The sequence below is a fragment of the Rhamphochromis sp. 'chilingali' genome, assembly GCF_963969265.1.
Source record: "Rhamphochromis sp. 'chilingali' genome assembly, chromosome: 2".
NCBI classification, from domain to species: domain Eukaryota; kingdom Metazoa; phylum Chordata; class Actinopteri; order Cichliformes; family Cichlidae; genus Rhamphochromis; species Rhamphochromis sp. 'chilingali'.
Genome location: NC_137930.1, coordinates 2,715,339 through 2,738,374, shown reverse-complemented (window position 1 = coordinate 2,738,374; position 23,036 = coordinate 2,715,339). Strand labels below are relative to the sequence as shown.

The 23,036-nt window shown below is 43.4% G+C and overlaps 1 protein-coding gene across 2 annotated transcripts; it reads right to left on the bottom strand.

Moving 5' to 3' along the window:
* Positions 1-6,635: 6,635 nt before the first annotated feature.
* Positions 6,636-22,730, bottom strand: chka (choline kinase alpha). 2 transcript variants are annotated; one of them, XM_080875387.1, is made up of 12 exons: positions 22,240-22,729; positions 20,945-21,053; positions 19,448-19,501; positions 12,562-12,675; positions 11,226-11,359; positions 10,362-10,466; positions 10,096-10,154; positions 9,915-10,002; positions 8,113-8,221; positions 7,931-8,037; positions 7,742-7,823; positions 6,636-7,015 (listed from the first exon to the last, which is right to left on the bottom strand). In XM_080875387.1, the coding sequence occupies exons 1-12, from the start codon at positions 22,473-22,475 to the stop codon at positions 6,956-6,958; spliced, it is 1,257 nt and encodes a 418-aa protein (XP_080731513.1). In that variant the 5' UTR covers positions 22,476-22,729; the 3' UTR covers positions 6,636-6,955. The 2 variants fall into 2 exon arrangements, with proteins under 2 accessions (XP_080731513.1, XP_080731514.1); XM_080875388.1 differs by lacking the exon at positions 19,448-19,501 and having other exon boundaries at positions 22,240-22,730.
* Between the last annotated feature and the right edge of the window lie 306 nt (positions 22,731-23,036).

Here is a 23,036-nt window from a genome sequence, read left to right as displayed (position 1 = left end):
TGCTCAAGTGCTTTCATCTAACATTCACACTCAGATGGATGCATTGGAGCAACTTGGGTTGGCCAACCAACCTTCCAGTGTGAAGATGACCTGCTCTGCCTTCTGAGCTACAGCCTCCGCATCCTGCAGCACGTTACAGGAGTTGCAGGAATTTCATGCAAGAACTGGCCGTGTACTACACGTGACAACCCTTCTTCATGGTATTCTTCACTTTCAGGCTTTAGACTATGGTGGCATGTCAGAGCTGCCTGATCCCTCCAGAAGCTGAAGGAAGTATCATAAGAGGAGAGGAGATTAAAAAATGGACGGAGAGGAACCAAAGACAACAAATAAGGGAGGACTTCTTGACCACATGGCGTATGTCGAGGAACCAGCATCCTCCTCGTTGAACGCTGGTACAGGCAGGAATAAACATGCTGCTGTTGTTAGACGGCACCATAAATTCTACTAACAGAAAAGACTCTTATTCTGTTAATGCACAGCAGCAGCAACCTGTTGATTCAAAGGTTTTATTTAGACATCGGCTGCGTTTTCACTCATTTTCAATCCGGTCCTTGTACCTGACCATTTTCACAGGAATGCTGTGTTCGTTAACCCACTTAACACTGACCTGTGAATCATTCAAGCACAAGAAGGCTCCTAACTGAAGAGGTAAAGCTGTGTTGCATCCATAATAGACAACTTAACAAAGAAGCAATTTTCAGTGATTTCTCCGAACACTTTACCAGCAGAAAAAACATCATTTGTCCTCATTCTTATAGTTCAATCTAAAAAAATCTTAACCCTCCTGCCTTCTTGGGACCTTTTTGTGCCACTGCTATGTGTTAAATGGCTGCCATTTCCACTGTGTTCAGTGGAATATAACCAAACTTGCCACAGGATAGTTTTTACCTGTCAATGTTAATATTCCAGTGTGAATTCCTTAAATCAGCCTAAAATGGCTGAGCAGCAGAAATCCCCACACCCATCACCCTGGGGACCATTTTCTGCCCATTGACTTCCATTATAAACGCTATTTTTCAACCCCAAATTATCATCATATGATTTTATTTTTTCTTCTTTTCTTGGATGTCAATGAAGACTCAGGGCCTTGAAGTTTTAATTTTTAAATTGCAAAAAAAATGCAAAAAAAATAATGGCAGGTCAAAATGTATGTTGGTGCCAATCTTTGGTCCATCTAAAGGCCTACTTATAATGACAATCACATATTACTTCAACTGGTTTTTTGTGGAAATATTTAGTTTCGTTTTTTGGTTTTTGGGGCTTATAACACAGGGCGCTCATGTAATAACACTGGGATTTGAAGGGTTAAAACAACGAAAATATAATTAAAACTTTACATGAATATTTCAGGGAGAAGTAGTTTTACAAGGTTGGCTAATTTAAAGTGGAATAAAATATGGATATATGGTCTTTTTATGGCGTGGCTGAGAATGGTCCCTAGGGTGATGGGTGTGAGTTTTTTAAAGGATGGCAGGAGGGTTAAAGATCTACATTTCTGCACATAGAGAGAAGGGTTTCACTTCCTAACTTTAAGTGGTATTACTGGACCATTGACATAAAGCTCATGAAAATGTGTTTACCAAACTATAAAAGTCATAAATGACTTCAAACATAGTTTATTTGAGCACTGAAGTATGATATAATGCAATAAATGTGAAAATTCTTTTTGAAAAGATTTTCAAACTTGGTAAATGAAGTGCTGTCTTTCAAGGTCAAAATTTAAATGATGAGAGCAAAACGGTAGCCAAGAATTTAGTGCGAGTGCCCGCCTTTATTTACTCTACAGGAGTCTTTCAAACTTAGTGAAACGAGTGTGATGCGAGTCAGTGAGTCAGAGAAGCTCACGGCAGCGATAATGAGGCTGATTGTTGCGGCTAGGCTGATCTTTTCTGTCAGTAATCGCTGCTGTTTTTGTTGGTGTTAGCTTCTGTTAGACGACATAAGGTAGTGGATACATTTGCGTACATGAGAACGTAATCAAGCTGAGCGTGAGAAAAGAGAGGCGGACTTTTAGGACACTTGCTGTTGTCAACTCCGGGGAATAAATGATGCATGTTTTCATGTATTGAGCTCTGCCTTTAGTTCAGGAGATGAGACGACACGAGGAGCAAGAGGATGACATATTTTTAAGATGTTGGTGGCAGTGTCCCTTTCCTGTTTTCATTTCTTTGGGAAAAATGTTAAAAATGTCAAAAATCCCATTGATGCGAGATCGCATCACATTTCACTTCATTTGGAGTATTTGCAGACTGCTGATTTGGTAATACTGATATAAAGAAGAAACGTCTCCATGCTTTGGTGCCATGTTTTCCTGACTTTAGGACCTACCAAGACAGAAGCCAACTTTAAACTGTTTGGTTGAAGTGACTTCAAAAAAAGATACTGGTTTAATTCTTCTGAATTCTCTGCGTTATTATGAGCTTGTGGCTCTGATGCATATTTTTAATCTTAACTAAATTTGTTGTGAGTGAGTCAGCTGTGTATATTTTGCATCAGGGCAAAGAACAGAGCTAACTTCTGGTGATGAACGCTCCAAAGAGAGTGAGCTGACCCCCATAAATGATGTGCACCATAATATGAACCAAACACATGTAAACAGGCTCCCACTTTATTTAATCAACTGTCAGAACTGCAGTGCTGCTTACTAATGGTAAAGAAGCACCACACAGTTGAGTTTCACATTTATGGAGAGGTTTTATTGTCCTAACTTCCAACTGTAGGATCTGCTCTAAGCCGCAAACTCTCAATTCGTTGTTATGGAATTTGATACATTGTAGCTGTGTCATCAAACAGAGCTGCCCTTATTGGCAACATGTTGACGCTGGCTAAGGTGATCTTGATTTTGAGCAGTGCGTCCGGCTGTAGCTGGGCTGCTCTGAGCCAAGTATGACTCATCACTGTTCTCAGTGCGACATTACACCGTCTCCCTCGTCTCAGCCTCCATTATCTCAATGAACATTATACATTAATCTGACCCGCCCCTACTGTGCCAAACACTCTGCGACATTCAAGCAGGAAGAACACAAAAGAACGTAAAAGTAAATCAAGCAAAGTCACGTATAAAGTAGTGAATGATCATCATATCTTAAAGACCTCATGCTACATCACTTTAGTTATATAAAAGGATAAAAATAATGTTTCCTGGGATGCAATTGACAATCTTCTAACTGGGAAAACCCACTTTCTACTTTTAATAATTCAAACTTTCCTTTTTGATAAAGCTTAGAGTTCGGGCTGGATCAGGTGACCCTGAGCCCTCCGTTCTACAGGCTCGGGGACTTCCCATAGTGCAACTACTGCATGAACCTTTGTCAGCTCTCTCCTTTGGTTGGTATTTCATCCATGATCTCTCTGCCCCTCTTTTCTCTGTTCATTTTCTTATCTGTTCCCATCGCCCCGCCTCCCCCCTCCTTAAACCTGGCTCTTCCTTCCCACTATCACCAAATGCTTGCTCTTCTGGAGCCACAACATGACTGGACTGGAAAATTAGAACACAGTTAATCTGTTGTGATGTAATGAGGAAACTGAGATACTGTGTTGGTTTCCATTCAATTTGATGAATGATCACTTAACATGCACGACACCAATCTTTGCTATTTTTAACCCAGCATAACGGCTTCAGAGGCACCGCGCGTCCTGGCAAGTGCCAATCATATTAACCAAGACTGCGTATCCAAACAACCACCAGAGTCAGCTGTTTTCTCATTTAACTTTTATTTGTGCAAAGCAGTAAATTTACAGCCAAAGTCATTTCTGTGTCGCTGCAGTTCACCTGAAACCTTTAAGTATGCTGTTATCTGTACGTAAGCATTCAGTATAGCTGCATAGATAGCAAAGGTTATCGCTACGAGCCACGTGACAGCGTAGGTGGGGCTGCTCTTCACACAAAACAACATCGTTGTATAAAAAAGGTGGATTGAATCAACACAAAGTACATTCACAGTAACAACAGTAATGTAAAAGGTTTTCATTAGTTATAGTTAAGTAATGTTTTCTATATAGTTTAGTGAACAGTGCCAAAAAGAAGCAGAAACAGGAGTGAAGGTTTTTGTTCCCCTGCAAGGGTTTAATTACAGTTGGATTAGAAGAACCAATTAAAGACTCATTTTAGTTCCTTTGGTCCAAAATGTGCATAAAACCTAAAGTAACGAGTACAGAATGTTAAATACTTGTAAGTTGTGATGTTGGTTTTTTCAATATGGAATGTAAGAACACACAAAACATCACAATACTGAGAGACAGCATGTACAGCAATGAAAGGTCAGGGCAAATTTCAACAAATTAAAGACAACTTCAAGTAAAGACGGAGTACAAGAAATGATCGCGAAAACAGAAAAACAAGTACTGTAACGCTTTGAATTTGAATATTTATCGAGTATAATCCACTGCTCGCAGACCTTAAGTCTCATTGTATCAAAATTTCACTACACCTAAAAAAAAGAAAATATAATAACTGTACAAAAGTACACCTGCATGTAAAATAAAGTCACAGTTCGTCACCTCCTAAAACTGTCCTCAAAAGTGCCACAGTAGACATTCAAACACCTGTGCGTGCTTCTGCCGTCAAATGTTTAGTGTAGAGAAAAGTTCAGCTTCCCCATCAACAGGTTCCCTCCACTGGGAAACGCAGCATTCGCCAGGGTCCCATTTTCAGTTTGGCTGCTTCCACAGCGCCTTTGTGGTAGCTGTACGACTTTATTTGTAGCAGCACGATCACATTTTTCAAATCTGGGGTCAAAGTAGGATCTAACAGAAGAATCCTTGGGTCACATTTTGGACTGGCTTTTGGTAAACGCCCACATCCGAACAGAGATTTTACAATCATGGACAATCACATACTTACTGATGCTGCTTATAGTCTAGTTAACAAGGTCATAAAGGACAGCCATCGACCCCAACCACCAAGTCCCTTTCGACCAGTCTAGGGTTAGCTTTTGCTTTGGGCACAACTAATCCTCAGTGATGATCTGAAACCTCGCTTGTGTTTAACTTTAAACTGTTGTCCAAAGTGTTGGGATTCAGGGAAGCGAGAATAATCGTTTTAACTGACATGCATTAAAAACTATTTCCATTTTTTTCCTATTGCTTTTCTCCAAAACAAGAGTGAGGATTCATACCGAGGGCTGGAGTCACCACCACCGCCGATGACACCTCCTTTACATTTTTAGAAACTAGATTTAGATCAGGTCTCATACATTTTAGGATTGAAAGCTATAAACCTGTTAGAAGGATTGTCTTTCTACAAAAAGGTCAAAGTCTACAGCGGGGTGGGCTTTGATTAAACCCAACGCTGACGCCTAAGCCTAGACGGGTGGCCAACGACCTGATGATGTTAAAAGGTTAATAAAGTCGATATACTAAGAGTTGGTAACGAGGTCGAAAGCTATGTCAGCAGGAGTCCTTGTGTTACATTAATAGTGTATATTGATTTTTTTTAATGGAAAGCTTTGTTGTCATTGTCAGTCTAGCAGGCACTGCTATGCCCATGGTACCAATTAAAGTATGAAGAGGCACAGAAATAACAGGAAGATCATTTTTCACAATGTCATTTAAAGGCATGAAAAATGATGCCCCACCACTGATTGGTATATAATAGCAAAATACTGCAATGATGCAATTACAACTAATCAGGGTGAGGTAGAACTTGGCTGGTCTCAGGATGTCTGCATGATCTCTTTGTGCCACGTCTCTATATCAAACCTCTATATCACCACCTAAAAGTAGCACCTCAGAGGGAAGCTTGACATACACAGGACAGTGTTTGTCTGCTGCACTGCTGCATTTCTACCCTCACTCAAGCAGACAGTGGCCATAATGTGCGCTTGGACGTGACTCACATCAGTGACTCAGCTCTTGGAAACAGAGCGCTCTTGGTCTTAACTAAATGCCCCTTCAACAGCAGTCCAGTTACAAGAAGTAATCATGCCAAGTTTGACTTTGCAGCAACCGTCAGCATCATTACTCTGGATTACGGCTACAATGACGAGCCAGCATGGCAGCAGGCACTTGGGCCAAAACACCAGAGACGTCACCAACGAATCCATCACCACAATAAGGAGCCATTGTCGTGTGTTCAGTGTGAAGCTTTCTTCAATGCGGCAACAACATCTGGTTCCCAACAGACGGTTTAGCAGCCAGGCTAAATCAGACAACACGACGTAACGTGTGCAGCTGTCACAGTGAGCCATAATAATAATGACAACATGAAACCACCACACCTTTGTCCCTTAAACAGTTAAGTGAAATCACAGGACTATAAGTAAGTCAGCTACAATGTGTCCTGTTGTAAGGAAGATACCTGACGTTCGATAGCTTTCATGTCGACTCGTTGAGGCTACCCCAGAAAAATATTCACATGTTTAGACATTCAAAATAACCGTGTTTGCCCTGGCCTGAAGATAATGTCAAACACACAAAAAAGAAAATGAAACAAACACCAAGTGGGAAGAAAGTGGAACGTGTTAATCCATCAGCCCACCAGTAGCAGACAGAACCAGGCTACTGGGAGCTCTGGCAGAAAAGTTGAGGTTGTGATTCTTTCCCACACAGCAGACACATACTGTACATACACACTGATGCAATGCTAACACTTTTGAGCTAGCCACGCTTTCAGAACGTTCATGTTAGTGATATGGTTCAAACTGGGCCGAAACAACCTTCTGACCAGCGATGAAGGTTAGTGCGAGTCCATGTGTTTCCTCTGTTTTGTTTTGGGGGGTTTTGGCCTTCAGTTACGCCGTGTAAACTTTGAGCTGCAATGATTGTGGGGCATATTCGAAGCACCTACTAGCCACGTGATCAAGGTTTGGCTTTGGTCAACACAACACCAACAGTAGCCAGCAAATACCAGCAAGGCAGGGAGTGTAAGTAAAGCGTAGAAACTTTATCAGCCCGTGGGTCCTTGACGTTTTGGCTGAACGTGCTGTCAGAATACTGAATCGTCTCGCCTCCTTTACACAGCCCAGGTCTTCTTCTGCTGGAAGTAGGCGTCAAACCTGGCCTGTGCGTACTCCTGCAACACAGGTAAGCACAAATGAATATGTGGAAACAAGGGCTTGTTTTAAGTAAAAACAATAAATCCAAATGTAACCCTGTGTGCTCCGGGTTAAGTCACACTAATAGAACATCAGTTCTTTGCACAGTGAATTCTTCCTTCTTCTTGTTTTAGATGTTACATCAGTTTGCTTGAAATTCACATCCGTGACTTTGCACTAATATCTGAATTAAGTGTTGAAAATGTTATTTAAAAGTCACATTGATGAGCTTTAAGTCTGGATCGTTTTAACCAGCACATATCCCAGAATCTGTGCACGCTTCGGATTTTCACCAAGCGCAGCTTCCTGTCAGGATACCAAAGCCCTGCCAGCTGGTGCGACAGCGTCCCGCTGCATGGCAGCCCGATCTGACCCGAGGCTGTCAAAGAAGCTGAGCACAGCCAGGCAGAAGCTCAAACTCCAACCAGAGGTAACGGTAACTTCTGTCACTGTTCGTCCTGAACAAACATATAAATTCCATGCTTCTCTCTTTTAATGACCACTGCGCATCTTTTGTGACAGCAGAGGAGACGACCAGGAATGCCCTGAATTACCTGTTTCGATGTATCTCAGTTTGGTTCAAATTAAATCCTCCTCTTCCCCACTTGACATTTTACCAAAGCTGAAGTTCAGATCTGTGCCCCGAACAACTTTGATATTGAGTAAAGTAAATAAGGACTCAAGGTAAGGAAGCAAAGACTCACCAGATATCCAAATTTGATGGTGGACAGCCGGGCCTGGATGATGGACCACAAGCCCCAAAAGAAGTGAGATGCCAGCGAGAACCTGCATCACAAAGACACAAAGTGTTTTCTACTTCCATTTAGCTTTTCACTGCAGCATCCTTCGACTTACTCTGCGTTAGGTAACGCATCTTTGTACCCTAAGCTCACCTGTTCACCTCCACGTACAGCTCTTCTTTCAGCTTCATTTGGTCCTCTGCGCTCAAGCCGTCGAACCCTCGATCGGACTCGCGCAGGTAGCTCTCAATGAAGAGGAGCTACGAGGAAACATTTCATGGCAGTCAGCAGTCCGTTAGAGAAATCGAATGAGCCCACTAACATATTTTACACACCTGCTGGGCCTTTGAAGGGTAGTTCTGAGCGCTGACTTTAAAGAAAGGAAACTCATCGCAGTTGTAGTCGTACATCCATTCACAGAAGTGGTTACCGATGTCGAATCCCCTGCAGGGTCAGAGAATGGCAAAGAAACAAGAGCACGTTTATGAGCCAGTGCTGTTCCTTGTTTTGGTTTAGTTATAATTAAAAAGATAAGATTCTCCCACAAGCAGTGACTGAAAAGTCGCAGTAATCCCGTGTGTGATTCAGTCTCATTCGTCCCTCAAGTATTCCCGAGTGCCGTTTCCCACACTGTTATCAGGAGCAGGACCTCCCCGTGCGGCGGGGGAGGCAGTGACCTGAGCTCGACCCTTTGCTGTCGCTTCCAGAGAGAAAAAGCAATAACCCACAGCATGTTTTGTTTTGTTGTTCTTCCTGTGCATGTGTTATAGCACACGTGCCTCACAGGGTCACGTGTTCTATGTTATACATGGGCAGGACTTAAAGGGGCCAGGCTGAAGGGAGCTGGGAGGAGCAGGGAGTTCTGGGTAACATGCAGTGTTTCCCAGAAATGAGCGACGCATAAAGACAGAGAGGTGCAGAAACACAAGCACATCGTTGTATTCTCGTCTACTTCGGGTCATCGTCGCCTTTCTCTGGCCTTCATCCTGTGTGCCCTCAGCAGCCTGCCAAGTTCTGGTTACATAACAGCTGCAGTTAATATTTCAACAGATTAGGGTGGGCGTGAGTTAGGACGCTCGATATAACGATATATATCGGGTGACGATATAAAAACGTCTATTTGTTTCGTAGTGTGGCAAAATAAACTGTTTTGATGGTCGCTGTAGTGGCTGTATTCATTTATTAAAGTTCTCTCTTTCTCTTATATTTAATATGACCACACTACGGACGGACAAGCGACGGTAAAACAATGGCGTGGCTCCGCCGTCCGCTTGTTTGTTTTGCATATTAACCTTTCACAATAAAGCTCAAGATCCTGTTGAGACTTTTCAAAATAAACTAAATCCCGTGAAACAGTATGCAGCGTTTACGGCTGAGAAGCAAAAAAGAGGCGTCAGGTGCTAAAAAATAAACCTTAGACACAAACGTTAGAACGCTTTTCCCCGCAGCACGCCGTGTAATAAATACAAAGAAAACGGCGGCTGTTACAACTTGTGTTTAAAAATGTATCGTTTCATGCGTCGGCTAAAAGTCTCGACTCCAGCTGGAAACACTTCACACAAGTCGAGCTGCCCGAGATTCACAGAATTTACAGAAAATGTTACATTTGTGTGATTTATATCGTTACCGGGACGATAGATGTCTTATATCGGGATATGAGATTTTGGTCGTATCGCACAGCATGAGTGTAGGAATATCACTAAAACGCAGCCATAAGCCGACTGTGGCAGTTTTTCTTCTTGTTTACGCTCTGATTCTAGTATCTTTGTTTACCATTATAACCAGATTACAGGTTATAATCTGGTTAGAGCGCACTGAATGTGACACAGGTTGGTAGGAGATGAGTGACAGTGACGCAGCAGCTCAGCACTCGAGTCAGGCTGTGCTCGGCACATCAGTTTCACCAAACCATTAAAAAACTGTAAACATGGAGGTGTTTTTATTTCTAATATTTTTATTTCATTTGAATTTTTATTTTTAATGATGCTGATCCGGTTTATCGATCTGCTTCTTGTTTCTAATGCTAACCTACAATAATAACAGTAATGACATTAATAAAGACAGCAATGGACTGATGCAGAAACAGCTGGTGAGGGTTCCCAGGTCAGATGTTACTGCAGGTGTCCTGCTCGTGTACCTGTAGTTGTAGCTGCTGTATTCAAAGTCAATGAGCATCAGCTTCTGTTTGTCTGAGCTCTGGCGGCCTTTCAGCAGCAGGATGTTTCCTGAAAGGGGCAAACACACACAAGTTAGCACTGCTACAACAGAGGAAAAGAAATGGATGGTATGAAGGGCGACCTCGCGTCTTCAGGTTTTACCTTCCTGACAGTCGTTGTGGCAGAAGACCACGGGAGAATGAGTGGACTCGAGCAGAGACCTGCACAAACACAAAGGCGGTCACTTCATTATAAAGTCATGGATGTTTAGAGACTCTCAGCTGTGCTTCCTTTGCCCTCTGCGCCTGTGTAGCCGAGATTTTCACGCATGTTTCCTGTGGTAAACCAGCAAGTCTTGCGTAACAGTCAGGAAACACGCATGTGTCATGTGTGCAGTGTTTTACAGCTGCATGTCTGCAGCAACATACCTGAGCATTTCCATCTCCTGTGGGAGGTTATAGCTGAGCAGGCGGTTGAAGCGACGCAGGTGCGCCTCTCTGGTGAAGCTCAGCCTCATCACTTGGCTCAGGTACCTGATCAAAGTGTTACATCCACACACATTAATGAAAAGAGGAAAAAGTCATAGTAGATATGTTGGAAATGGAACACACTTGTGTTGAAGTTACATTTAGTCAATGATAGCTTAGTTTTAAAAATGATAAACAATAGTTTTTAAAAATAATGAAAACCTTTTCTCCAATTTTTAAGCTGGTCTAAAAATGTCTTTGTGTTTTTGCTATTTGCTCACGTTGGCTGCTATTTCAATTTGAGCAGACAAATATGTAGATGCATGTAAGGCCCACAGTTCAGTGAACTTCAAATATATTCTAACCACATCTGCTCTATGGGTGTAATTTTCTCTTTACAGGAAACCAAAAGAATGGCCAGATAATCTCATCACATCTGGCAGCTTCCATGTGTTTCCCAGGACAACAGTTCCCAGGTTTTCCCGTCAATCTTTTATGGCGGGAAAATCAGTCAAAGAGCCGAACGGCCGGACTCAGCAGGCGATCAGCCAGACATTTAGGCATGTATGAGGAATACTGATGGAAAAAGACAGCGGCCTTTATCAGCACACGCCAACAAACATTGTGCAATGTAAACCTCGTAAACACTTGACGCATGAGGTTGAAGGTATTTCAAGGGGAAGTGCACGGCGATAGGCGGACGGCCACCTGCAGAAGCCGATAAGTAATCAGTGCTGTGACACGCTATCTGGGAGAACTTGAACTGAGGAAACTTTTCATGTGCTCACTGCCTGACGCGGTGACGTACGGGCTCGGGTGACTCACTTGTCCATGGTTCCAAACAGCCACTTTGGTTGCTTGTTGAAGGGCATCCTCATCCCGTGAAACCTGGCCATCTTCTGCGCAACCTCGGCCGAGATGCTGGAGTCGCTCAGCTCACAGGTGTCCAGTTTACGGCTCTGTCAGCAGGACATCATAAAACTGCATGAAACCATGACTCTGGCTCTAACTGCATAAATCACAGGTTTGGTCAGGGTTTCTTTGACATCCAAACTAAAATCTTATCTTGCAGAGCCCCGGTGTGTGAGAGGCGTTGGGGGTTTTTCAGACATCTGAAAACAATCTGGTCTCTGCATCCAAACGTCAAACAATTTTTAAGGTCAAATTCTGTTCTGTAAGTAATTTAAGCCTCTAAATTCGTCACTGAGCAACTTTTTAAAAATATCCAGCTTTGTTGTCACACCTGATATTCCTGTTTGAAAAGTTTTGCGACTTATCACAAACTGCGTTGAGCAATTTTGAAAAGCGCCGGACCTCAAACTGTACACGAGCTGGAGGGTTGTGTTTCCACTTGTTTTTATCCTGACACACACACACAGTTGGGTATTCATATCATGTGTGGACATAATGCTTTTCCCAGCCTCTTACCCTAAATATAACCTAATTGTAATCCTGTAACTAAAACCACATTTTGTGTCTCAAAATGCCGTCAGACTTGTGGGGACTGGTCCCCACAAAGATTTGAATACAAACACACACACTCTAACATTTCTTTCCTCTCAGTCCTAATCTTGAAAAATAAAGTTGTGAGTATTGGCAGCAGTATTGGACTTCTTTGAGTGCTCCTAAACTGCTAAAAAAAATCAAATAAACCACAAAGAGAAAATATTTTCTCTAAAACAGATTTTTGTAAATGAAACAAAACTTTGAAACCAGGTGAAATGTATTTGGAGTTTGTTCCCAACTTCATTAAACTAATCTTTATAAACTTTAGCAAAAATGAAAATAAAATGCACATTGTTTTGTAAAAAGACAGGATGTACGTCAAAATAAACTATTTCCAACAGGATACTGAGAACATCAGTACTTTGGGATAAAGTTCAACAGACAGCAGGAGTGCAGCTTTGAGAAGCCTTGGACAAAAACAAGGAAAGAAATACATTTCCAATTGTGTTTATTTATAAGTGACATCACTTCCTGCTGTTGCAGCTGGTGTCCATGAAAAGGTGATTTCGTGCTGACAACGTGATAATGCCTATTCATCCCGTAACAGCTGATCAGATCGATAAAGCACCTGCGTCTGGATCATAATGTTTGCTTCTAACTTGATTTCTGTAGAAGGAAACGTGATGTGTAAGTGCAGCTCCGCACGGGGACTTACGGGGATGTACTGCTCCAGGCGGCCCTGAGGGAAAATACCGTAGAGTTTGGGTCCGAGCTCTCGCTCAGCCAAGATGGCGAACATCACGCTCTCCAGCACCATGGCCTCGGCGCCCTGAAGATACACAACAGCAACACCGTCAACGTTTCAGGCAACACGGTGTCAGAGTTCACAGCACCTCCACCGTTAGCTCCCATCACAGCCGCAGAATAGCAAATGAGACAAAGAGCTCTTTCTGGTCACGCAGGCTGAAAACGTTAAGATTAGAGTGGATGAATCCTCTCCTCAGCCACTTTCAGACACAGGCAGACTGCCTTTGAAAAGGAAAAGTCTTCTTTTCAGGGTTTCTGGTAGGCAGCCTGCCAAAGCTGCTTTACATGAAAAGGTCTGACGTGTGAAAATGGCACAACTTCAGCAGAGTGAAGTGCACGTCTGAAAGGGGCTTAGGAGGCAATCAGGTGGTGGAGGACAAGGATGGATGATTCTGAATGAGGAGAAATGTTGTGGTTAGGGTTAGTAGGGTTTGCCTGTCAAAGCGGTGAGGAGAAACACAAGAGGTAGACGAAAATCTCCAGCAAGACTTGGCTTTGCAGTTGAAGCTGCTGGAGCAGAGGAGACAGACGGCCTTGTGTTTTCTCGTTTAATCTTAGAGACGCACAAAGCTCCCACGGCAACACGTGCAGCCCGGAGACCAACGGGGGGGGTCTCATGCCAGCACAGTCACGTGTCCTCAAAGACAAAACTGTGTGCCGACTCGATTCTGCTGGAAACCAGGCTTCTCACCAAATATGCACCAGGTTTGGAGTTAAGTCTACAGTCGGGTTTCTTACTTTTACTGGAGTTTAGTTTAGGGAAAGTCATGAACAGACCATCCATGCTATTAAATCCTGTCAGGAACCAAAGACCACAGCTATCATTGATTTGTGTTTACTTCTAAGATTAGGCTTAAAACTTTCCTTTTTTAGAAAGCATATGGTTACAGCTGCATAAGCACTCTATACATTGACTATTTCTTCTTCAGTCCCCTTTTTCATCCACCATGTGTTTATACACATCTCTGAATTTAATCATTACTTATTATCACTCTGTCTCTCCTCCACAGCGCGTCTTTGTCCCATCGTCCTCGCCTCACCCCCCAGCCGGTGGCCCCGCCCCTCCCTGACCTGGTTCTGTCGGAGGTTTTTTTGTTGTTATTTGGCACTATATGAATAAGACTGAACTGAATTTTCTTGTATTGCTATATCAGCTTCAAACTGTTTGAAAAGTCTGGAACATGCAGCGTTCATCAGCTCAGTGATTTCTGAAAAACTATTAACTTTTTCAATTTTCTTTAGTGTCTTAACTTTGAAAATGTAAAGTGTAAATTGCTAAAGTGCCCATTTGATTTGAATAACCTCCACGTTGTGCTGCAGTTCAAGCCTTGAAATAAAAATCAGTGATATATTGCCATCCTCATACTGTCGAGTGAATAACCTTGAGATAAACTGCAGCAGAGACAGAGGTTTGGATCCAAACGTGCGCCTGCTTCTTTGGATAACAGCCATGGGAATGTTTCATAATGAGTGCCCGACAGGAAGCCGACTCAAAGAAAACAATGCTGCCCACTCTGTGGCCTCCTAAACATTATGAATTATTATGAACCACGTCCGTCTCAAAGCAGAACAGGACTGATCTGCCAACAAGGAAGCACAACATTGGACTCCAGGTAAAATCTCTTTAGGGAATATGGGAATCTCTGCTGTGACAAAGCTGCATGCTGCCTACACATCCAGTAACCAGTCTCTGTTTACCACGTAACTTGGTAAAGCTATACACACGGATGAGATTCTCTCGGTTCTCATGTGTTACATGGACAAGGTGAGGATGAGAAGCATCATAGGAAGTAGATTATAGTAGCGCTATACGAATAAGTCTGATTTAAACTAAACTGAACTGAGTTTTTGGAAAATTTGACGTCAGCAGAAATTTAGCAGATGCACGTTTGGTAAAACGTCGCCTTGCTCTCGAGTTATCACGTTTACAGCTGCCTGGTGGGATGACGACAATATTCCATCTGCCTTTTACGGCAGCTATGTGGCTCTTTTCCTGTTTTCTATCATATCTGCTGAAGAAAAAAGCAGAACAAACAATGCAGCACTAACAAAACACCAGTGAATTGGGCAGTACTTCGAATCTCTCCCTGGTTAGGATTGTTGCCCGGCTGGTGTAAAATTTGAATGTTCTCTTTCGTCACACGGTTCAAAAACATACGTGGGCGTTGGCTTTTGGTAAGCTGGCAGAGCCTGTGGTTGTGCATGTGAGCGTCACTGGTTGTCAGTCAGGTGGAGCGTCCTCTGATCCTGTGATGGTGTCTCGAGGCACTCAAACTGGTTTGTGAACCATTTCCACATCAATGATTGTTCTCTGAGCACTTTGTTGCTAACATCCACAGTTACCACCAATAACAGTGGCAACCTATTTACAGTAACTGTCAGCACTGCATGAGTTCTGGGATTATTAGCAGCTTAATAGTTTATTGACCTGGTTAAGGGAACGTCTGAACTTCGCATAAATACATTTAAAGCAAACTGTTATTTCCTTTTTTCACGGTTATTTCAGTCGATTATTAATAGCATAGATATCCTTCTGCCTACATCCAGATACTTCTGTCTACGTACTGTTATGCAGTACGCTGTGTAATTATGTAGTGCATGAATTTTGACGGGGCTGTGGTTTTCTAAACTGCAAACAGCAAGCTGCTGATTTACTGCGGTTGATTGTTGTGCAAGACGCAGCATGTTCTGAATGTTTAAAACCACAACGTCACACAAACAGTAACACTCAGTGCTTCCTGCAGTGAAGACGACAGCATTGCACCAATAAGTGCGACCGTGCGTGATGCCAGTGCCTGAAAATATCTGCCGTTAGCTTGTTAGCTAGCGCTGGCAGTGCTGACTCCTCTCATCCCACCATTAAACCAAAATGTGAGGCGGTTTAGAGGATGCCTGACTTTTTGACCCGTATGGGTGCATCATACAGGTACCCGTGGTGCTCTTCATGCTCCACTTGCTAGTATGAACACAATGGACGTACAGAGCGATGGAAGTGAACACGTTAGCTCCCTCTCCCGACCGCAGAGCAGCTCGTTCACGTTTATTCCTGATCGCAGGCATTTTCAAATCTCCGACATGAATTATCCACATTATCATGATCACACAAATGCTGGCAGATAACGAGGCCTCAAAGCGATCACACTGTGCTGAAAAAAAAAAAAATAATAATAATAAAGTGAAAGCATACGAGTGACCCAAATGTCAGTTAAGTGAAGTCCATTTCTGTTTGATGGGCTCTTTAGAGGCTGCTGCATCAGCCCACACGGTGAGCGTGGTCGGTATCGACGGTCTCGCAGCCTGCAGTCCTCCCTCGACCTCACTTTCACTTCCTCTGACCTATTCCAAATGCCAGTGTCTGTTTTACATGCATGTTTGACTTGCTTTCTCTCCCACAGGTTTGTTAATTATCAACCAGCGTTAGCCGTAACCCCGGCTGGCGGCTCGGACGCAGAAGAATCGAAACATTCCTGATGAAAAACTCCTGCAGTTTTCTGTCGCCTGACACGGCATCGTCTGTGCTGCTATCCGAGGAACATTCGGTCTAACGTGCACTCTATTCCTGGTGAATATTTGATTATGACTGAATCCAAGTTGTTATGCCAGTCATGTGCCGGCGCTGCGTCTCTGCTCAGAGGTATTTCGCGGGCTGGCCTTGGAGCAGGTGCACTGTGAGCTTCAGACAGCTGCTGCTCTAACCTCAATACTTATCCACTCTGCTATGAGTGTAAGACGATGGATTAATGAAGGTGATAAAAGGACATCAAAAGGAAGCACATTATCTAAGAGAATAGATCAAACTGAACTCCCTTTGAATAACTTAGGTGTTCCTCCTCCGAGTACTAAGTGATGATCACAACGCTAACCCTGACCTTGACATATTCAACTAATCTGCCAACGGCTTGGTAACAAAAATAATCTTTCTGCCTGACACAGATTTAAAAAATTCACATTTTTACCCAAAATATCTGTTTTGGTCTTCTCCAAAATATAAGATAAGGACCGAGGTTACCGTTACCGCCTGTGACAACTTAAGATCTCAGAGAAATACAGGAGGAAAGGGGCGGCACAAGCCTTCATCGCTAAAAATGGCCAACGCTTTTATATCAAGCTACATCTTGAAACCAGCACAGGGTTTGTAGCCTAACTGTGTCACTGTGTCGTCTTCACCTGGATGTAAACTGTCCGACATGAGAGCTGCAGCTCTGCTGTGACGACTGAAACATCCAAGGAATTAATCCGCATCATCCTTTCTAATCCAAATGGGATTTACGTTGAACACTGCATTGTTAGGCTAGGCGAGGTTATCTGAAGACACTCGCAGTCCAGCGTTAGCCTCACGGCGAGCTGAAGATTAGAGAAGTGGAGTCGAGGGGGAGGAGCTGCCATCTTTATGGAAAGATACTTGAGTGGAAACAATGGCTAACTTGCTGATGACCTAATCTCAGTCCCATGACAGAGAGTCATGATTCAGCTTTGTAAGGTGAAGGTCAAAGGGGGTCACATGATGCCGCGTGGGTACAGAACTTTCTGAGTCAGTGGGTTTAAGGTTCGGTACACTGCCTGCAGTGATACCCTGAACACATCTGTGCTGGTTATCTATCACTAAAATTAGTCTTTTTATGAGGCTTGCGTAACGCGCAAACTTCCTTCACTTGTGCATTTCAGCATTTTATCTTCCTGTCTGCACATTAAGAACATGCAGCCTGTCAGCACTCAGCTCGTAATTACCCTGAACATGCTTTTAGCAGGTTTACAACACACGTATTGTAAAATGTACAGCAGCAGGATGCAAATAAACAGATCCAACGAATCAGATCCGCTGTTGACTATAGAATGAGATGGAAATAGTGAAATAATACCAGTTTACCTCAGACGCACAGCTACTCACATGTAGTCCCAACTCTGCCAACAAGAGCTCAACTGACCCTGAAATATGGACGAAATCCTGAGCTTCACCTCCTCAACTGAACCATGAAACCCTCCCCGCTCATGCCTTCTCCTGAGAATTGGACCAACCCAGAATCTCCATGTCTTCCTTTTCTTGTGAGGAAACATCGGCACCCGCTCATCGTCGCTTCATGTCGACTTAATTTGTTTTAGGACAAGGTGTGCGTATGTGTTACATCACAGGTTGGCATCCAAAAAGTTTAGAGGACTGCGAGAGAAGGTAACACAAGAACTACATCCTTCAAAGCAATCATCAAAGCAGCACCTCTTTAAGCCATTGTGACCTTTGTGTGTGGGGCTGCAGTGATTGTAGGCAGTGTACTCCATAAACCCTCAGACTGTATGAACATTACATTTATGATTCATTTGGGGTCAATAACGATAGCCTGCATCACTGCTGGCCAGCTGACGCCACATAAGCCAACAAAGACATTCAGAACAGTTTATTGTAACATTGTAACATCTAAAGACTTTTTTGAACGAACCTTTATCACCTTAACAAGTACGTCTGCAGTCGTAGATGTAACTCTAGCTACTTAAATACTGCATCATCTCCTTTTTGTGTTTTGCATGTTGTGACCACAGTGTTAAGGTGCAGTATCACCAACTATGAGGTTAGTGTCAATCAGACATTTTTCATATGTGTACCACTAACATGACATCAGTACTTTAGTTTTTTAATTTCTCGCTAAATTAAAATTGAAATAAAACTTTTTTGTTGTCTGTTTTGCTTTTTAACCTTTGACCTAGTTTTCTGTTTTCCTGTTTTGAAGATATACACGATCGACCTGGGCGGCTGTGGTGGCTGTGGTGGTAGAGCAGAAAGGCCAAAGTATCCTTAGGAAAGTTACTGAACTCTGATTTGCTTTAAATGCGTTCACCAAAGAGTGCACTTTGAGTTCTCGAGTTGAAAACTGCTGTAAACGAACCAGAACATTTACCTTTGCTGGAGAATAGTGGAACTAAATGACACTAAATGACCTTTGTGGTGCACAGAGGCAGCAAATTCAGCTGCAATGTCATAAAACAACAATTATTTTTAAAAATGCACAAATCATGTTAATTACATTTGTATCATTAATATGTCAGTTTAATGTGATATCAAAGAGTCAACAGAAGTACATTGCAAAACTCCAAACGGTGGTAACATTACACATTTAATAAAGGCGTGTTCACACCGACTGCAGAGAAAAAGTCCCTGCAAATATGCGACTGTGAAAGTCTTCTGGAAGCAAATACACATCCACGAGGGCTGTTTAAACTGCAGGTCATGCGGAAGAGCGTGTAAACACGGGGAATAATGTCACGTCTGCCACCGGGTAACCAGCGAGGGCGAGATTTATGCTGAAAGGGCCTAGTTTCAGAAACTGGAAGGTGTTACCGTTCAAATCAAGCCTCGAGATGCATTTTGACCAAATGAGTGAAAATGTGGACCTAACCTGTGAACCTCTGGTTGTCGGGGACGTTGAGGATGCTAAGACGTTAATGACCAGCTACAGTTTATATCTCCTGGGTGTCTGTGCTTTGATGTTAAAAGACAAAATCAGAAATTGAACGGAAGAAAAAAGTAACACTTTAGATTTTCAGTCATGCAGTGTCGGGTGAGCCAGGTATTAAATTAACTGGTATTCGGCCGTTCCTGTGAATTCCCCCAAAGCCCCGCCAACGCACGTGCTCAGAGAAACCTGGCGGATCCTCTTCAGGCTCAGCGTGAGTTAGAGAGGAATTTAGGGGAGGAGAACAAATCTTCTGAGAAACAGTGAGACGGGGGAGGGGGCATACACATGTGAGTCGAGTGTTGCTGTGGACGTACACTCTGAGTAGAGAAACTGTCGTCTGTTACTTACTTGGAAGTGATTTTCTTTGTTTGACTCTCGAGAATCCCCTTTATTACAGGACATCTATCAACAAGAGAAAAAGGGAAGAACTATCCATGAATACATGCCGCCAAGCCGCCCGTCAACATCAAAGCTGTGCCCGCGGTGCAGACAGTACAGTATGAGCTCAAACACACACCGAGTCTTTTGGATGCGACAGTGCAGAAGACTGTTCAGGCAGCGGCCCTCAGACTGAAGGCAGGAGCAGAGCAGAGGCAGATGGATATGAAACCTGCACTTTTACTGAGAGCTGCAGGTTTCTGCTCATCAGCATCACATAACTTTATTGCTCAGAAACAGCCTCCAGTGCAGTTACGCTCGGTTTAATCATTAGTAGCTGTGCACTCAGACAAAGGCATTCGTCCCCTAATCATATTAGCTTTTTGATTAGACATCATTAATTCCTCCTGCGGCACGGCGGAGACGACCGCAGTTACCTCGGTTAAAGGACTCTGTGATGCGGTGCTCTCGTACATCCCCGGCAATAAAAGCTAACTGCTTACGTGCTCATTAGCAAGTACACAGAGCAGAGTTAATACTTAATGCAGGTCTCCTGCTAATGCACTCTCAGCTGCAAATGCCAAATTTAGTGGCTGAATCTCAGTTGTGACTCTGTTGTGTTCTGATCGCCAGCAGGAGATTAGAATATGCTGTGCAAACATCTCGCTGGCCTTGAACTCTTACCGCTCGCTGTTTGCAAGCAAAACCACTCCGATGTGGCGAGCGCCAGCAGCTAAGCGCTATCGTAAGAGTGGATCTGCTGATGAGTCTGACATCATGAACTCTGGACTCAGCGGCCACGTCATGCAAAGAGATTATTTTTTCCAAAAGAAGCACCTGATGGGCAGCAGAAATCTGATCTATCTGATCTGAGCCATCATCAGGTCTGCCGTTTGTCCGCTAGCTTGAAACTGAAGCTGACTTCTTAATGATTAAGAATCACAAGACAGGGATTTAGAGCAGGAAAAGGACAGGCAGGAGGACTTTGTTCTCCTTCCTAGCGGCTGAGCTACATGAGTGTGTGTTACATCTTTGTATTAGGCTGAGACTTCATAGATCTCATACTGTACCGTGTTTTTGGGTGGGTTCACCTGGGAACAAGAGTGCCCAAGGCACGCTCCTTTGGGAAGCCTACGGCAAAGAACACATGCATGTACAGCCATGGGGGTACATCACCATGTACAACAATGGCTAACACGCACACAAACACACATACATGAAGGCATAACTGCATGCATACACTAATATAAGCATGTGACACACATTCACACATAACGGCACTTTCACTCGTCTATTTTGTTGTTTATCTCTAACACTTTTACATGTCTGCTCTTATTTGTGAGTGTGAGTAAAAAGCAGTAACTGCAGACTAAAAACTACCGAGGGGGAACTACTTCCTTACGTCCTCGTGGCGACTCTGGGTTACTTTTTGCACAGTAAAACACTGACATGTGATGTGGCTCCCACCTGCAGGATGGCCCCATAGAGGCGCAGCAGGACGTTCCTCGGCTCGTCCCCAACACAGTTCAGGCTGTCGGGGAGGCTGCACAGAAAGAGCTTGTTGCTCAGACCACCCCTGGAACACAGACAGACAGCGAATATGATATTGATATTTGCGTGTGTGTGATTAAATGATGGATTCACCAGTGTATAGAAGAAAAACCCCAAAACTAGCAGCTCTGTAGTGGTTTCACATGTGCCTAACAATAAAAAGATCCCAGGAGGACACACTGCTCTCTTTTCCACAGAAGTTTTCCTCTTGAATAAGGGAGTGGCTTAAAATAGCATTTAGGAGCCAATACTGTTATCGGGCTGATACTGATATCAGCACAGCGACTGTAAACGCAAGAAGAGAATTTAAAAAATGACAAGAAATAATGTCATCAGCTGTCATCCAAGTTCTTGTGTTAAACACAGATACAGCTACCAGCCATCATTTTAAGAGGTCATGACCTGAGGTTTCATTGTTCTGGCAGCACTACATCAATCAATCCTAATCTACACTCAAAGGTTCGTTTATTTAAAAAGTTTATCATTGAGGAAAATGTGCTTTGTGTAGGGTGAACGTTTACCAATCAAGTAAAGTGGACCAGATCCTATTAAATCTAACATTTTACACTTCATGTAACAAAACTACAGTTTTTCATGTAATTAAATTATTTAAAGTCAGCATTTCTGGAGTTTTTTTAGAGTGAGCACGATCTCTTTTAACACTGCTTCTCTAACCACGGTGCTCCACAAGGCTCAGTCCTGGGCCCATTAATGTTTCCTCTTTAATGTTTTCATTATATTTCTCATCACTGTTAAAAGTGCTTGCTTACAAAACTTCTACCAAAGAAAAGTGCTGCTTAAAAAAAGGCAGACTTTTTTAAGTTTAAACATTTGTACACTTTTAATTAAAAACTATCTGCAATAAAAAATAATCACAACACTGATGCCAGAGAGGTTTAACAGTAATGACTGAAATGAGTTAAAGTCTTTGGGACAGTTTTTTTCTTTTCTGAGTGTAGACCCTTTAGATTTTTTTTTCTTTTGAGTGGGAGGTAGGCTCCCACTTGCTATCAACTACATCAGCCGTCGGGCTAAGAATACAGACTGCACTATAGCAGCAGATTCTGACACAGGAACATGAAATGAGCTCTGCTGTTTCGACCACTCTGGGTCACATGGCTCTTGTGAGATGATCTCATCAGACGGTTTACAGAAAAACACATCGGATGGTGAAAATAAACAGAAATAACGGTTCCGATGATCATCCGCACCTGATGATGGTGATCTGGAACAGGTCCTCGGCCAGGCTCTTCCAGGCTCCGTGCAGGAACTCCCTGCACCACAGATAAGCCCTCCTCCGGGTGTCTGGGTCGGGCTGGTCGGAGCGGACCAGCTCGTCACAGTCCTCCTGGGTGTCTGGCTGGACCTGCAGGGCGTTCTCGGTCACCAGCAGGCCCAGCGACATGGAGGGGGAAGAAGAAACCCCGTTGATGAATTTGGTTTTCATTTTGTCGACAGTAAGACAGGAAGTAGGCGAACGCGGGCCCCCTCCGGTGCGTGTGTCGCAGAAGGATATATTTCAGTTGTTTCTCTCGGTGTGGAGCCCGCAGTGCGGCAGGTTTCTGCTCTTTAACTCTTTTTTAACAATAATAATAACAGTGACGATGAAAATAATCGTACGAGCTTCGCAAATGATGGAGACAAGCTAGATGCGTCCGTCCGCGCGCAGGGAATGAATCGCACTGAGAGACGCGCGCGCAGCATCTCGGAGTGGCGTACAAGGAGGGGAGGGAGGGGTCACATGACACGCCCGCGACCCTTCTCGTCTCTGGTTGGATGGCTGTGACACAGCCCCGCAGGACCAAAACAAACCCTGACGGTGCGTGCAGGGAGTGTCGGACAGAGAGAGCAATCCTGAAGTCCGGGAAAACAAACATAAGGCCCGGGGGCCAGAAAGACGCCAAACTGGTGATAGGCTACCAGAACCTTTTTGGCAACTTTTTTTTTTTGCAGTTTTTTTGAAATTTTGAACTTCTTGTTCTTTTACTAAGACATCTCAGGTTTTAAA